General features: G+C 36.8%; 1 protein-coding gene across 2 annotated transcripts in view; it reads right to left on the minus strand.

Annotated features, from left to right (window-relative positions):
- LOC144967052 (synaptotagmin-7-like) overlaps positions 1–12,500 on the minus strand; it is a 684,381-nt gene that overhangs the window by 241,688 nt on the left and 430,193 nt on the right. For both annotated transcript variants that reach the window (XM_078903835.1, XM_078903834.1), the window contains exon 7: positions 5,615–5,744. In XM_078903835.1, coding sequence (XP_078759961.1) covers positions 5,615–5,744 — 130 coding nt within the window. The remainder of the gene's footprint in view (positions 1–5,614; positions 5,745–12,500) is intronic.

Here is a 12,500-nt window from a genome sequence, read left to right on the forward strand (position 1 = left end):
ATATATATATATGCATACACACTAATACACACACACACATACATATATATATGCATACACACTAATACACACACATACATACATATATATATGCATACACACTAATACAACACACATATATATATATATATGCATACACACTAATACACACACATACATACATATATATATGCATACACACTAATACACACACATACATACATATATATATATATATGCATACACACTAATACACACACACATACATATATATATATGCATACACACTAATAACACACATACATACATATATATATGCATACACACTAATACACACACATACATATATATATATGCATACACACTAATACACACATACATACATATATATATGCATACACACTAATACACACACACATACATATATATATGCATACACACTAATACACACACATACATACATATATATATATATATATATGCATACACACTAATACACACACATACATACATATATATATATGCATACACACTAATACACACACATACATATATATATATATATGCATACACACTAATACACACACATACATACATATATAACATCTTAAACATTAAATAACTAAAAGTTCCTAATTTGTGTTCTTTTGACTTAAAACAAAACACTCTTTATATACTTAATTCTACCGTATATCATCATATACTGTATTAACGACTCCCCCTCCCCCCTCTTTCTCTGTTTGAGTCTCAAAGGATGGGCATGGAATTAAACACTGTACCTATAATGCGGCTATGTGGTCTTGTGGTATGACATTCGCTTTCGGATCGGAAGGACCTGGGTTCGAGCCTCGCTCGGCGCATAGTTGAGTCCTTGGAAAAGGCCCTTTACTCACATTCTCTCACCACATTCAGGTGTAAAATGAGTACCTGGCCGTTAACAACGTTGTATTTATCCGAAAAATTGTAATATCGCCTAACAGGCGTCATGTCCCGTCCTACATGTTAAATGTTGCTGTTGACCAGGGACCCCTTGTAAAGTACTTTGAGCACATTTAGTGGATATTGCGCTATATAAAATCTCAATTAAATAAAAAAAAAAGATAACCATATCAATAAATAGAAGCCCACAACACACAAGCATTTATTCGTGTACATCTCTTGAAAGTTATTACTGAAAAATAGACCAAAATTTAATACTGATAATATTATGATATTAAATCTAACAGTCTGATACATCTCATGTTGAATGTGATATAAGAATGAGCACATACGTATGTCCGTGTGCACGTGCGAGAGAGAGAGAGAGAGAGAGAGAGAGAGAGAGAGAGAGAGAGAGAGAGAGAGAGAGAGAGAGAAGAGAGAGACAAGGGTGAGAGGGAGAAAGAGAAAGATAGAAGAGATGATAGATAGCTAGAGAGAGATAGATAGATAGATAAGATAGATAGATAGATAGAGATAGAAAGAGAGAGAGAGAGAGAGAGAGAGAGAGGAGAGAGAGAAGAAGAAGAGAGAGATAGAAAGAAAGAGAGAGAGAGAGAGAGAGAGAGAGAGAGAGAGAGAGAGAAATAAAGAACTCTAGGGGAGGTGATCGTGATTATGTTCCACCATAGTTGGTAACTGAACGTTTACCGTTCTTGGACAAATTAATATCCAATTGGTAAGGACGATGGGAGGTAACCGGGAATAATATCACATATTTAGGTAAGGCAGCGGTTATTCTTCTTGAAGTAGATCTTTGGATTACGTGTCACAATAGCATCTTCGCCAACCTCCCCCCCCCCCCTCCCCAAATAACAATGATTATAATTTTTAAAAATAAAATACTTTCATGCATAGATACAATTTATCAAAATTATAAAAACAGCATTCAATGTTATTTGATAATGATGAGTATTAGATAGTATAATATATATATAAGTGGACGAGTTTTTCTGGCCAAATTTTTAATATGGGGTTTTCCAGAGTACGGCCCGACAAGTGATCAAGTTTAGCTTCTTTTCCCGCTAATTTGTGCAAACTTTATAGATAGGCGTGATTTATTGAATATAAATAAAAGAAAAAATAACAACTGATCTACTAAACTGAAATAGATTATGTGTATATTAATGGATATGATGAACAACGATTTCAAACTAGACATTTTAAAAAAGTTCATTTAGATAACTGTTTGTTGGTTCGATATTGACGTATGGCTGATGGATATTCTTTAAAAACAAGCCCCGCGGTTTTACATTTATTTAGAACAATTTTACAAATTATCTTCCGAAGAACTTCCTGGTCTTGGGTCACGTGACGACTTTTAGATATACATTTTTCTTTAGTGAAATTGATTTTCATATTACTTTTCAGAGTAATTTTCTACTCTAGATCCAGGACATTCTTCCTTTTAGTTTGAGTTTTAGAAAAAGTCAATAATTGCGCAGGATAAACGTTATAAAAAGAGTCACGCATTTAATGTCCAATGGGATAAGGTCAGAATGTTGTTGATACAATTCACATTAAGCATGGTGAACCCTCTGGAAATAAATGTACAAAATAATTAAACCTGCTAGGTAATTAATTTATATAAGATGTTTGACCCCAAAAATATAGATTATTTATATAATTATAAATTGAAATAGATAGAATGTCAATAAATTAACGCAGTGGAACAAATAATATGATATCAAATGATAGGGAATTGTTTGAAGTTTTGTTTTGCAGAGCATCTCTGTGTATATTTTATTTACATCATTTTTTTATAGTGATATGTCGATGAAATGTTTATCAAACATACTGTAGCAAATCAAATCGCTTTATTGTCTTATTCTGATATCAACCTTGCTATCTAATCTGTTTTGGATTAGATAAGCAGCGATATCAAGAGCGTTACAAAATTCGATTAATTCGTTGAATCCGCACACCGTACTTGTGACCCCCCGCCTCAAAACGGTATTATGCCGGATGATTGAGATGCTGAAAATTAAATTTATTGGCAGAAATGTCCGACTTGCAATGAGTTTGTATGTTTTATTGAATAGAATGAATATCCTATCTTAGAATGCTGAATGGAAAATATGAAATGTTCGACCAGTTTAGCTTTAATTCAGCTTTTTAGTATCTGGTTCATCCCGACGTAATACCGTTTTGGGACGGCGGGTCACATTTGAATCTGTTTTGTTGTCTTGGTAACAGTCAATTACAAATTACATGAGCGATTTGTTTTGGTGTTAACAAGTTTGGCCGACCTCAGCATTCCCTCAAGTTTATTTCTTATTTACATTGTGGTTATTTTTTACAAGTAGTTTTTATAGATAGTATGCGCTTGGCAAAGAAGCTCATAACATTGCCATCCGGAAGTAAAACGGACCAACACACAAAACTGTGTATCCATGAACGTTTATAGTCAGGTTAATACAGTTCAGTGAGCATTACTCACAAACGCGGACGGCAAAAAACAATAACAAAGACCTGAGTGACGTCATCTTCGAACTATCTTTCGCCTGGCAATTAAATCTCATGTGCGGATGTTGTGGTCTGTACGATTTTGTATTTTGTTGTATATAATTCGTCTTTGGAGCTAAAGGTCTTTAGTTTGAGTTCCACTGTGAGTATATACGCAAATTTGGAAACGACTCTTTACTCACGTCCACTAATCTATAAACATTTGCAAATGTATTTTTACCTGTCGATATAACCTCGCTCTTTATTTGTGAGTTTGTTTTTGTTTTGATTTCCTCTTTTCTAACTTGAATTAAATAGATTGGTTTAATGAGTTGAATCCACACCGAAAATGTTTGGTTCAGTTACCAGAATAAATTGTATTTTGATGAACATATATGACCCTTCGCCTCAAAACGGTATTAAGTCGGGATAGTTAAGATGTTGAAAATTGAATTAATGGCCAGAAATATCAGTCTTGTGTTGAGTTTGTATGTTTTATTGAGGAGAATGGATACCATTAACGCCAACAATTTATATTTATGACAAGTTTAGCATTTAATTCGGCTTTTAAGTATTTGGTTCTTTCCGACATAATACCGTTTTGAGACGATGGGTCACATATGCGTGATTGTATAAAAAAAAGAGCAAACAAGCTGATGGTAATTATATACAGAATCTTTAGTTATCTTGATTGTAAAACGTTTGTCCAACTGTATAAGTCTGTCATAAGACCTTGTCTAGAGTATGGAGGTATACCCGGCGCCATAATTAACGCGACGCTCTTAGAACTGTCTATATTCACTCGCAATTAAAAATAATGACATTGAAAATTAGACAGTAAGCTCGTGTATGGTTGGGAACATGTCCGGAAGTCTAAAAAGCATGAGTGTAAGAATCGTATATTATTGAATTTGGTCTATCAATTATTTGAAACTCGTGAATGTATACAATTGGACACGCCAAACAAATATAACTAGAGGTAAGCGTGCTACGAATATTGACGAATAATGACTACGTGACCCCGTATCAAAGTAGTAGTAGTAGTAGTAGTAGTAGGAGTAGTAGTAGGAGTAGTAGTAGTAGTAGTAGTAGTAGTAGTAGTAGTATTAGAAGTAGTAGTAGTAGTAGTAGTAGTAGTAGTAGTAGTAGTAGTGTAGTAAGTAGTAGTAGTAGTAGTAGTAAATAGTAGTAGAGTAGTAGTAGTAAGTAGTAGTAGTAGTAGTAGTAGTAGTAGTAGTAGTAAGTAGTAGTAGAGTAGTAGTAGTAGTAGTAGTAGTAGTAGTAGAGTAGTAGATATAGTAGTTAGTAGTAGTAGTAGTAGTAGTAGTAGTAGTAGTAGTAGTAGTTAGTAGTAGTAGTAGTAGTAGTAGTAGTAGTAGTAGTAGTAGTTAGTAGTAGTAGTAGTAGTAGTAGTAGTAGTTAGTAGTATAAGTAGTAGTATAGTAGTAGTAGTAGAATAGTAGTAGTAGTAGTAGTAGTAGTAGTAGTAGTAGTAGTAGTAGTAGTAGTAGTAGTAGTAGTAGTAGTAGTAGTAGTAGTAGTAGTAGTAGTACAGTAGTAGTAGTAGTAGTAGTATGAGTAGATAGTAGTAGTAGTATAGTAGTAGTAGTAGTTAGTAGTAGTAGTAGTAGTAGTAGTATAGTAGTATAGTATAGTAGATAGATCAGTAGTAGTATAGTAGTGTTGTAGAAATGTAGGTACATTTTCTGGCAAAAGTCTTAAGGTAGTTTGCTATGATAAACAATTCTGCGTCCTAGTATTGTTTTATATTCATTTCTCCTTAATGGAGTGTTGTAATTTGAATTTCCCATGAAAGTGTATCTTTCTGAAAATGAATAATCATGTTGGCATGAAGTTGGTCAAATGAACATCTTGAAACCACAAGAAAACGAATGTTTATCCATTTTCAAGTTAACCCTTTTGAGTCATATTGCATGAATTGGGGAAAACATTGAAGAGGCAAGAAACAGAGAGGGGAGTAGGTGGTAAAAAGGGCATAGAGAGAGAGAGAGAGAGAGAGAGAGAGAGAGAGAGAGAGAGAGAGAGAGAGAGAGAGAGAGAGAAGAATAAAGAAGAGGAGGCGGAGAACAGAAGGAAAGAAAGACGACGGATGGTAAAAGACAACACGTAACATAAATCAAAGAAGAAGAAAAAAGGGTGGTGATGGTGGTGGTCGTGGAGGAGGAGGAGGTTGAGAACGATTAGTACTCACCCGTGTGATGCCCATGGCCTGGTACCCAAGGGGCGAATCCCGTATCCCCAGTTGTTGACTGAGCGCTGTCTGAGATCCGGCATGGGGTTGAATGTGCTCGGAGACCATTTTTTTGTCCGGCTTTTCAAACCTAAAGAAAAACCATCAAGAAAATTTAAATTTTAACATTTAAAAAGATGTTTATTTAATATAAAAATGAATTTACAAGTTATTTATAGATATTATTAATATCATAAACGTATGTTTTGGCATAAAGTTCTGTTTTCTTGGTATAAAAGTCACTATAAATTTTCTTTGTCATGGAAAATCAAACATCTCCCCCCCCCCTTCCAAATCGCGTGTTCAAGATTTACCTGTCACTTCAGTCATAATCAACGAAACCTCGAAACCAATGCCGTCAGTTTCGCGTTTCCTATGAGCTCTGTTAGGTCTACAGTTATAACTAGATAGATTATTAATAAGAAAAATTTATTATAACTTGAAAAGAATCAAATTTTGTAATTCGAGGCTTAATGGCGTCACCATATATAGTATATTCGATTTTGACCGATAACGGGAATTTTATTAACCCGACAGCCAAACGAACGAGTCAAGTAGGTTGACCGATCTGGGTTAAAAAATTGTATTTTTACATAACGTATTATTTTAAAATAGTTTAACTTTTATATAGCGCAATATCCACTAAATGTGCTCAAAGCGCTTTACAAGGGGTCCCTGGCCAACAGCAACATTTAACATTTAGGACGGGACATGACACCTGTTAGGCGATGTTCCATTTTTTTCCGATTGATACAACGCTGTTAACGGCCAGGTACTCATTTTACACCTGAGTACGGTGAGAGAATGTGAGTTAAGAGCCTTCTCCAAGGACTCAACTATGCGCCGAGCGAGACTCGAACCCAGGACCTTCCGATCCGAAAGCGAGTGTCATAGCACTGGACCACATAGCCGCACAAGAAGAAAATGTTAAAATGCCAAATGGTATAATTGAATGGAATATAACGCCATCAATCAATTTTCTGCGCACCGCATCATCAACATGACGTCATATTTCACTATTTTATCGGACCCTTATTTTTTACATCGATGCTATGCATTTAGGTAAATTACGCACAATATCCACCATCCAGAGTTACCTTGTCAACACAGAAAAATGTGTATAATCTTTAACGTTTATAGTCTGATTGGCATAGTTCAGTGAGAACAATAAATCATTGAAATGGATTTCTAAAACAATAATAAAGAGGTGAGTGACGTCAATTTCACTCCTTCTATATTTTATTCGAATTTTAGCCGATATCAGAAATTATAATATTGGCCCGACAGGCGAAAGACCGAGTCTTTGAGGTTAACCAATTTCGGTTTAAAATTCTATGTAACACCTTATTCTCATATCTAAGAAAATTTAAGAATACAAACTAGTAAAATTGAAGAGAATTCTAGAACACTATTTATCAATGACCTTCTCCTCATACCATTATATCGGTCAGATATCACCAGTTAATTTGACTCTTATTATATTATATGAACAAAGGAGACAGGGCTGATATAATCCAATTTACATTCATGTCAGATGTAGCGAGACAATTTTCATTGGATAATATTGTACTCGTACATTACACAAGAAACTTCACGTCAAGCAATCTACAAAGGGGCAGCGTGGCTCAGTGATACGGGCTTTGCCTCCTACCCGAAAGGTACCGAGTTCAATCACCCGCCGCTGCGTTGTGTGGCCTTGAGCAAGTCACCTCGCCCTAGCTCACTTATAATATAATTTATTAATTTTTTTAGATATTTTTTTCAACAAACTGATTTTATTTGTTTTCCACGTTAATTTGTGTATTGTTGTGCTGACGAAGGGTTTGCACCCGAAACGACCATTGTCTGTTTATTCCCATACGAAGCCTCTCCATTTTCACTCTTTCGTTAGTATTTTCACGATCACCGGCTTTAGGCAGCCAGCCCTACCGTTTTCTACACTTCCTCGCCACCGTGATTTCGTCGTCACCATTTATTTCAGGGACTGGCAAAGCAGCAAATGCATTCGCTCTATTGACAATTAAATTCCCAAGAGATCTATCTATTTTTGAACACAAACCGATGATGACATTACATTACAGATGACAATACAGATTGCTAGTACATGCAATAAAACGGCTATTGGCGTTTTAACTCACTCAACCCTAACACCGACTATATCCGTAGTTTACCCGGGTTACTTTTACCCCATGTCTATTTATTAAAAAATAAAATTCCCTTTATTCATCCCATAGGGGAAATTTGTCTCTAGGGTCTATTCCAAGGGAAGACTGGAATAACCCAGGCGTCAGCCGCAGTGCAGCGCCGCAAATTGAGCTAGGGCGAGGTGACTTGCTCAAGGCCACACAGCGCAGCGGGTAATCGAACTCGGTACCTTTCGGGTACGAAGCAAAGGCCGTACCGCTGAGCCACGCTGTCCCATAACACTTTTCTGAGACAAATTATAGGCGTAGTATCAAAGCTAATGTTTTTAGTTTTTACATGTTAAAGATAGTTGAATAAAACTATCTATGCACATGCTTATTTTTAATACATTTTTTCCAATTTTAAAAAGTAGCAAAATTCTCTCGGATTGAGTGAGTTAAACTTGACTAGTGTAATGAGATACCGGCATCGATTTTAAATATTGATTGCGTTTATCGTTGGTGTTTCTACTTTGCACTGGAAATGATGCTTTGATTTTGACCAAAAAAAAAAATAATAAAAAAAAAAAAAAAGAAAGAAAAGAGAAACAAAAGAAAAGAAAACGCTGGAATAAGCAAACGAACAAAACAAACAAACCAAAAATAAAGACAAAAAATATACAACATAATACCCCGGAAAAAAAAAGAATAAAAATATAAAATAAAATATAAAAAAAACAAAACAAAAAAATAAACAAAAAACAAAAACAAAACAACACAGAAAAATACAACAAAACATAAGCTAAAATTCTAGAATTAGGAAAATTAATTTTTTTTTGAAGTTATAAAAACAATGATAACTTTCCTCCTTGACGGCTTTCATTGTCTCTAACTATAAATTCTATTTCAATCTTGTAAAAAAAAAACCCTCAAATTTTATGCAAGATATTTCCGCTGGCATAATATCATTTTGAGGTCGATTGTCACATATAACTAGTCCACGACTTCAATGGAGTTGTTTCTTAATTTTAGAACACATTCATATCATATTATTCTAGGCAGCAGATGTGAGGTAATGCCGATTAGCTCACAAACTCTTTACTGCGTGTATATATATATATCATATCATCATCATCATCATCATCATCATCATCAATATCATCATCTTCATCGCAACCAACTTGACGACAACCACCACCACCACCAATGGCAACATCAACAACAACAACAACAACAACAACCACCACACCATCACAACCACCACCACAACCACCACCACCACCACCACCACCAACATCAACAACAACAACCACCACCACCACCACCACCACCACCACCACCACCAACACCACCACCACCACCACCACAACCACCACAACCACCACCACCACCACAACCACCACAACAACAACCACCACAACCACCACCACCACAACCACCAACCACCACCAACCACCACCACCACCACCACAACAACCACCACAACCACCACCACCACAAGAACAACAACAACCACCACCACCACCACCACCACCACCACCACCACCACCACCACAACAACAACAACCACCACCACCACCACCACCACCACCACCACCACCACCACCACCACCACCACCACCACCAACAACAACAACAACAACAACCACACCACCACCACCACCACTACCACCAACAACAACAACAACCACCACCACCACCACCAACAACAACAACAACCACCACCACCACCACCACCACCAACAACAACAACAACCACCACCACCGCCACCACCACCAGGACAACCGTCACCACCAATGTCAACAACAACAACAACAACAATACCAACAACAACACCAACAACCACCAAGGACAACCGCCACCACCGATAGATAAGTCACCCACGTCATCAAGCCCTCCATCAATACTAATTTCAGCATCGTCGTGCCTGTCCCAGGGACAAAACCAGTTCTAGATCGCCGTGTCAAGTGTCACAAGAATCGGATTAGCATCGATCCCACTGACATCTTCAACACGTCTAGGGCCTTATAAATATCATCATCATCACATCGACAGAGAACCTTCGTCACGTATTGAAGGAGATTTTACATAGTCTACTAGTCATATTATATATCACAAACTACAAAATCCTCCTTTTGAGGTTCTAAATCTTTCACGTCCTAAAATTGTAACGCGTCATCATCATCATCATCATCATCATCATCATCATCATCATCATCATCATCATCATCATCATCATCATCATCATCATCATCATCATCATCATCATCATCATCATCACCATCATCATCATCATCTTCATCACCATCATCATCATCATCATCATCATCATCATCATCATCATCATCATCATCATCATCATCATCATCATCATCATCATCACCATCATCATCATCATCATCACCATCATCATCGTCATCATCATCACCATCATCATCATCATCATCATCATCATCATCATCATTATCATCATCATCATCATTATCACATCGATAGAGAACCTTCAACCCGTCTTGAAGGAGATTTTAGATACTAGTCATATTATATATCACAGACTACAAAATCCTTCTTTCGACTATTTGGCCTTGTTGTAAGACACTCGCTTTCGGATCGGAAGTTCCTGGGTTCGAGCCTCGCTCGGCACATAGTTGAGTCCTTGGAAAAGGCTCTTTACTCTCACCGTACTCATGTGTAAAATGAGTACCTGGCCGTTAACAGCGTTGTCTCTGTCCGAAATAATTATAATATTGCGCTATATAAAAGCTCATTTAAAAAAAAAATCTTCCACGTCCTAAAATTGTAACGCGCCGTCCTTAAATGGTATCAAATTAAGAAATTTAGGAGCAGGAAACCGGTGTAAGATAAAGAACTGAATAAGTGTGTATGAAAGTTGCCAGACAATTTTTTGAAAACAACAAAAAAAAAAACCCCAAAATACAACATTGAGCTTTTATATAGCGCAATATCCACTAAATGTGCTCAAAGCGCTTTACAAGTGGTCCCTCCCTGTCCAACAGCAACATTTCACATTTAGGAAAAGACATGACGCCTGTAAGGCGATATTATTATTTTTCGGACAGAGACAACGCTGTTAACGACCAGGTACTCATTTTACACCTGAGTACGGTGAGAGATGTAAGTAAAGAGCCTTTTCCAAGGACTCAACTATGCGCCGAGAGAGGCTCGAACTAAGGACCTTCCGACCCGAAAGTGATTGTTATACCGCAAGAGCACATAGCCGCACAAAGCAATAAAGAAACATACAAGTTAAAAAAAAAAAAAAAAAATAAAAAATAAAAAATCCCAAAACTTCAGTCGACCTTGACTGGGGATCGAACCTCAGACCTTCTGATTACCGGTCAGACGTGTAATGGTATTACACTGTGAGCCACAAATGTGAGCCGGTATTGACATACGATAAGAATAATATTGTGGTAGTCAGACTTAGAAAAAAAAAACATGAAAAAAAATAATACTAAAGAAAACAAAAACAAAAACAAAAACAAAACAAACGCATTTTCTTGACCAGGGATTAAACCTCAGGCCTATTGGTTACAGGTTAGCTGCTGTGCTACCATAAAACCACTACTATTTGACACTATATTTAATCCTACTTTTTCTGATTCTTAGTCTTTTACCACGGGTTGTTTTGGTATTAAGCATGACATTAGATATCATCCTAGAAGATAATCTGACATGACAGTAGCCATTGGCCGCCAGGCTGTCTAATCCACTGGAGACAACAGAACATCTAATCATAGATTTCCTACATACCATACATTATAAGTCCTCATAATCCTTTCATTTTCGAGATTATTTTCTTTTCTTGGTAGGCTAGACCAAATCTTATCTATTTCTTTTAAATTTCTTTTCTTTTGACTTCCAGCATTCTCATTCTCGTCTTACTTTTCAATTAAAAGGTATTTTTTCTTCAGGCTAGTACTCGATTACAATTTTCGTTACCGCCATCCTAATCTTCCTCTTTCTCTTGTTATTTTCTTCCACCACCACCACCACCACCACCACCACCACCACCACCACCACCACCACCACCACCACCACCACCACCACCACCACCACCACCACCACCACCACCACCACCACCACCACCACCACCACCACCACCACCACCACCACCACCACCACCACCCCACCACCACCACACCCACTACTACTACCTACTACTACTACTACTACTACTACTACTACTACTACTACTACTACTACTACTACTACTACTACTACTACTACTACTACTACTACTACTACTACTACTACTACTACTACCACCACTACCACCACCACTACTACTACTACTACTACTACTACTACTACTACTACTACTACTACTACTACTACTACTACCACTACTACTACTGCTACTACACTACTTTTTCTTCTTCTTCTCCTCCTCCTCCTTCTCATCTTCTTTTTTTTTCTTCTTCTTCTTGTTCTTCTTCATCATCTTCTTCTTCCTCCCATTCTTCTTATTGATTGTTTTCATGTTTATCCGTCAAAGACATTATGTCACCCTTCCCACACCATAGAGACCAAATATAACTACGGGTATTTTGTTTTGAGACAATGATAAGCACAGCGAACTACGGGTGACAATCAAAACTGACAGGGTTCGTATTTGAGTCGCCAGACAGGTTTTGTTTAAAAATGCCAAGAACGCCAAAAAAAAACAAAAAAAAAACAAAAAAACAAAAAAACAAACACA

This window comes from Berghia stephanieae, chromosome 3 (genome assembly GCF_034508935.2).
Source record: "Berghia stephanieae isolate SIO BIC M18660-M18661 chromosome 3, UCSD_Bste_1.3, whole genome shotgun sequence".
Lineage (NCBI taxonomy): Eukaryota > Metazoa > Mollusca > Gastropoda > Nudibranchia > Aeolidiidae > Berghia > Berghia stephanieae.